The sequence below is a fragment of the Microtus ochrogaster genome, chromosome 10 (genome assembly GCF_000317375.1).
Source record: "Microtus ochrogaster isolate Prairie Vole_2 chromosome 10, MicOch1.0, whole genome shotgun sequence".
Lineage (NCBI taxonomy): Eukaryota > Metazoa > Chordata > Mammalia > Rodentia > Cricetidae > Microtus > Microtus ochrogaster.
Genome location: NC_022016.1, coordinates 52,278,869 through 52,284,477, shown reverse-complemented (window position 1 = coordinate 52,284,477; position 5,609 = coordinate 52,278,869). Strand labels below are relative to the sequence as shown.

At 42.1% G+C, this 5,609-nt stretch overlaps 1 protein-coding gene across 1 annotated transcript in view; it reads left to right on the top strand.

The window, feature by feature from the left end:
• Dnajc8 (DnaJ heat shock protein family (Hsp40) member C8) overlaps positions 1 to 5,609 on the top strand; it is a 19,312-nt gene that overhangs the window by 4,499 nt on the left and 9,204 nt on the right. Inside the window, exons 3-5 of the mRNA XM_005353123.2 lie at positions 1,704 to 1,760; positions 4,231 to 4,297; positions 4,826 to 4,920. Coding sequence (XP_005353180.1) covers positions 1,704 to 1,760; positions 4,231 to 4,297; positions 4,826 to 4,920 — 219 coding nt within the window. The remainder of the gene's footprint in view (positions 1 to 1,703; positions 1,761 to 4,230; positions 4,298 to 4,825; positions 4,921 to 5,609) is intronic.

Sequence of the window (5,609 nt, the reverse complement as noted above, 5' to 3'; positions counted from 1 at the left end):
CTGCCTCTGCCTCTTGAGTTCTGGGATTAAAGGTGTGAGATCTGATTGTCTGGCTCTTGTTGTTTGGAGACAGGATCTCAGATAGCCCAGGCTGCCCTTCACCTTACTTGTGTAGCTGAGGAGATCCCTGACTGTTCTGCCTTGGCATCCCAAATCCTGGGATGGAAGTCCAGTGTCTGTTGTCACACCCATAGTACCTGTGCTTTGTTTGTTTTTGGTTTTTTTTTTCTTTAAGATTTATTTTATTTTGTTTTATTTTTTTTGAGACAGACTTTCTCTGTATAACCCTGGCTGACCTGGAACTCACTCTGTAGACCAGTCTGGTCTCAAATTCACAGAGGTCTGCCTGCCTCTACCTCCCGAGTGCTGGGACTAAAGGTGTGTGCTACCATGCCTAGCTAATATTTATTTTTATTTTGTGTTGTTACAGGCTGACCTAAATAAAGAGAGATCTGACTAAAAAAATAAAAAATGGGGGGGCTGGAGAGATGGCTCAGTGGTTAAGAGCATTGGCTGCTTTTACTGAGAATCTGGGTTCAATTCCCAACACCCAAATGGCAGCTAACAACTATCTGTAACTCCAGTTCCAGGGCACCTGACACCTTCACACTAATGTACTTAAAATGAATTTAAATAAACTATTTAAAAAAAAAAAACGGGCTGGAGAGACAGCTCAGAGGTTAAGCGCATACACTGCTCTGGAAGAGGAAGAGTTCAGTTCCAAGCCACCTGTAACTCCAGCTCAAGGGAATCCAACATGTCTGGCCTCCACGGACACCTACACTCACATGCGGAGATTCACATATAGACCAATACACATAATTAAAAGTAAAAATAGTGGCTGAAGAGATGGCTCAGTGGTTAAGAATGCTTGTTGTTGCTGGGCAACTGAACTCATGACCATTCTACCCAACTTTGTAAATACTGGGATTATAGGTATGGGGCACTGTGCTGAGCCCATGTTGATATCTTTACCCTACGTGGGTTCTGACACAATGTGCTAGGCAGCCTGGCTTTGGCCTTGGCCTCCTAGTCCTTTCTAGGCACTCTGTGTCAGGCTACTGTTCTGTGTGAATACCCTTCTTACCCCACGTGGGCTCTCGCACTCTGCCTAACTACTGCTTGTGTGTGGTTACTCTCTTTGTTCCAGGTGAGCTCTGAACTCTGACACTGTGTTCTGGACTATGAGATTCAGCGTATATCACTTCACCTGGTTTTACTTAATGGATTTAGTTATATTGCTCAGAACAGAAGTGGGGGACAGAAGGCTTGTAGTAGGAGAGCGGGGGGATACAAACATAAATATATACACAGACACATACAAAACACATACACACACAATTCTCTCCCTCTTGTTTTTGTTGTTGTTGTTTATTTGTTTGTTTGAGACAGTGTCTCATCTAGCCCAGACTGGCACTGAATTTGTTATATAGCCAAGGATGACCTTGATTCCTGATCTTCCTAATGTGGTAGAAATCTAGGAATAATCCTACCCCACTCCCCGGTTTTATGTGTTTTTTGTTGTTGTTGTTGTTGTTGTTGTTGTTGTTGTTGTTGCTGCTGTTGTTTGTTTTGAGAATGTTCTGTTTGTAACCAAGGCTGGCCCTGCACTTACCATCCCTCTGCCTCTGTCTTCCTAGGATTGGGAGGACATATATGGGTCACCGTGCTCAGCTTTACACTTTTGATCTTGGTTCTTCCAGGTTCTCCAGATAGATCCTGAAGTGACAGATGAAGAAATAAAAAAGAGGTTTCGGCAGGTACAGTGCTGCTTCTCTCACTAGTGTGTGAGCCTTCTGTTTCTTTGGTGCTGGTGGTGGTGGGGTTCATGGAGCTTAGACTTGCCTAAATTTTCCCTGGGTAACCAAGGATGGCCTTGAGCTTATGATCCTCTGCTTTTGCCTCCTGAGTTCTGGGATCGTAGGCATGTGCCTCGAACCCAGGTTTTCATATATAATAAGACAAGCACTCTACCAATTGAGCTATATCCTAGATGAGATTTTTGAGGATTTGTCAATTAAATTTTGGGCCAAAATTTAACTTGCCACCCCTTGCAAATTAAGGCTTTAGTGACATGTATGTGCGGTGACATAGAATGTTAACTAATGTACCATGTGTAGATCTTTCTGTGGATATAGTGAATTTTCTTTTTTGTTTTTTCTTTTTCATATAATTATCTATTTATTTCTTTGAATTTTCGAGACAGGGTTTCTTTATAGGTTTGGAGCCTGTCCTGGAACTCGATCTGTAGACCAGGCTGGTCTCAAACTCACAGAGATCCGCCTGCCTCTGCCTCCCGAGTGCTGGGATTAAAGGTGTACTTAAGTAGCTAGGAGGACAGGCACATACCATTTGTGTAACCCACTCAGTTACTTCATATCTTACAAATGGCTGTAAATACTCAAGAAATACTTAGCTTAGGTTTGTGAGATGGCTTTGACGCTAAAAGTACCAGCTGCTAAACCTGACCACCTAAGGTTGATCCTAGGGACCCACATGGTAGAAGGACAGACCTGACTCCAGCAAATTGTTCTCTGGTCTGCACACATATACCATAGCTTGTGTTTATGTTTCCCAACCCAATAATGCAAGAAGTTTTTAAAAAAGAAATACCTGACTTAATGTAACAAGTACTTATGACATTAGCTCTCTGGCTTCTGATTCGTGCCACTGTGTCACTGTCCACTGTCTTTTCTTTTTCTTTCTTTTTCCTTTTTTTTTTTTTTTGGCTTTCATAAGTTCTTTCCTTATCTCTTCATGCTTTTCACATTTGAATTGGACCTGGCCAGTGCTGACTGTAATACTCCAATTCTGCACAGCTGTCTTACTGATATCCAGGGCTTCCTCCAGGGCAGCAGGTTTCTCCACACTGCTGACTCATGGTTACCTCTGGTCTCCCAGCAAGCTAAGATGGCTTTTGTTTCTGCCTGCTCAGTCATTTCCCATTATATAACTATGGTTTTACTCTTCCTGAGCTCTGATCTACTTAGTGCTCCTCCTTTTCCCCAAGGTCTGTTTTCCAATACAGTCCTTTAACAGTTGTTCCTAATATAACAAGCATTTCAGTCCTTAGACTTTTTCTGTAGCCACAGACTTGAGTTACAATTCTGACTGACTATTTAGATGGCCTCATAGTTAAAAGCACATGTGACTTTAGTTTTAATTTGTTCTCTTACTTAGGAGCAGTGTGCACTTGAACAAGTGCTTTGGACCTTTCTGTGTCTATTTTACCTCATTTGGTAAATGTTTCCAAATATTTAAATCAGGTACTACATACAGAAGGCTTTCAATGGATGTCTTGATACTTTGTATATACTAACCTTTGTCCATGGATGTTTGTGTGCAAATTCATTCACTTCCTTTCTTTTTTTTTTGTTGCCTCTCCCTTCCCCTTACCAGTTTCTCTCTCTCTTTTTTTTAAAAGATTTATTATTTATTTATTATGTATACAACATTCTGCCTCCATGTATACCTGAAGGCCAGAAGAGGGCGCCAGATCTCATTACAGATGGTTGTGAGCCACCATGTGGTTGCTGGGAATTGAACTCAGGACCTCTGAAAGAGCAGCCAGTGCTCTTAACCACTGAGCCATCTCTCCAGCCCCCCAGTTTCTCTTTTCCATTGACTTTTCCCTGTCATTTCTGTCCTCTTCTCCCTTTTCTCTCTCCTCTTATTTTTCTCCTCTCTTCCTACCTATTCCACAGGGTCTCACTTTTAGCCCAGGCTAGCCCTGAACTCCTAATTCTCCTCAGTGTTGAGATTTCAAGAACGGGACCCCTATATTCTGCTTATGCTAATTACTTGCATTGTTCGTTTTGTCCAAACGATGTAGGTACTTTGTATTTTTCCAGTGATAGAGCAGGAAGCCAAAGTAAAGAGTTGAAGTGAAGCAACTTGAGAGTTGCTCAAGGTTTGAGAGCTAGCAAGTGATTGAAGTTAGAATCGTGTGTCAGGACTATGATGCTGGTGCTTCGGGGATTAGCATTAGATTTTTGTGTCTCTACACTTTTTTTTTTTGAGACAGGGTTTCTCTGTAGCTTTGGAGCCTGTCCTGGAACTAGCTCTTGTAGACCAGGCTGGCCTCGAACTCACAGAGATCCACCTGCCTCTGCCTCCCTGTGGGGGTTTTCTAATAAGAAGTTCATGTTTTGCTTATTATTTACTGGTGCGTGTGAAGAGTTCAAGTCACTTCAATGAACTGTTGGTGAGCCTGACTTTTCTCCCTTGTAGTTGTCTATATTGGTGCATCCTGATAAAAATCAAGATGATGCTGACAGAGCACAGAAGGCTTTTGAAGGTATTTGTAAATTTACCTGCTTTTGAGTAATATATTGTCAATGCTAAGGAGTAACTAGTTGTGGAAAAGCTGTGGATTTCAGTAAAGCAGCCATTTAAGCAGAATGTTTGAAGAAGTAATCCTTGGGGGCTGGGCGTGTAGCTCAGTGCTTGCCTAGCATGCTTGAGGCCCTGGGTTCAATCCCCAGCTCTGAAAAGAAACTGCACCTTAACTTTGCTTAGTTGAAACTTACATGTCTGCAAGTATACTTTTATAGGATCTTTTTTTCTCTGAACATAAGTAAAGCGGGAAATCCTTTGTCAATGTGTTATATTTAGACGTGGTATGTTTAGCCTGGAGTGTATATTTAATATTTTAAGGTCATTGCTATGGTTGTATGCTTTTTAAAAAATGAGTTTAACAATGGTAAATAATGTAACAAAGTAGGGAATGTTTTTAGACAGTGCAAGTCCATTTACACTGCCTGAGTATAGCTCAGACTTTGAGAGGGTATTTGCAGAAACAGTTAACTTCAATGTTTTGCATTAGCTGTGGACAAAGCTTACAAGTTGCTACTGGATCAGGAACAAAAGAAGAGGGCCCTGGATGTAATTCAGGCAGGAAAAGAATACGTGGAACACACTGTAAGTATTTCTAGTGCTGCTGTGTTTACAGGAAGTAACAGCAAGCTGTGGGCACCATGTAGAAGGGTATATGCAACTAGCAGTACTGACCAGGTAGCTAGTGACCACTTTAATTCTCATGAATAGCTCCAAAAGTAGCATTCTTTCCTGAGAGAAGAGTCAGGGTGAGGAGTGGCTAGGACACTGCCACACCCACTGGCACTATCAGTCTGGTGTTGTGTAGATGGCCACTTTGGAATCCCATGTTGCCTTGCTGCCGCAGTGAGAGTGGAGAAGCAGCAGGGCTGTGGTAGTGCTGACTCCCTGGGTTTCCTTTAGTTGCTATGAAAGGTTTGGAGGCGAGAGGCTGTCCAGGAGCTCTGAGTGGGTTTTAAAGCAGGAGGCGGCACATGTTTAGTTAATAACAAAATTCGGAAGACTCTTTTGAAATAAACTAAGTTAAAGCTTTTGTATGTTTTAAATGGGGTCTTGCTGGGGGTACAGAGTAACCTTAAACTTTATTTATTTATTTTTTTAAAAGATTTATTTATTTATTATATGTGCAACATTCTGCCTCCATGTATGCCCGCACGCCAGAGGAGGGCACCAGATCTCATTACAGATGGCTGTGAACCACCATGTGGTTGCTGGGAATTGAACTCAGGACCTCTGGAAGAGCAGCCAGTGCTCTTAACCACTGAGCCATCTCT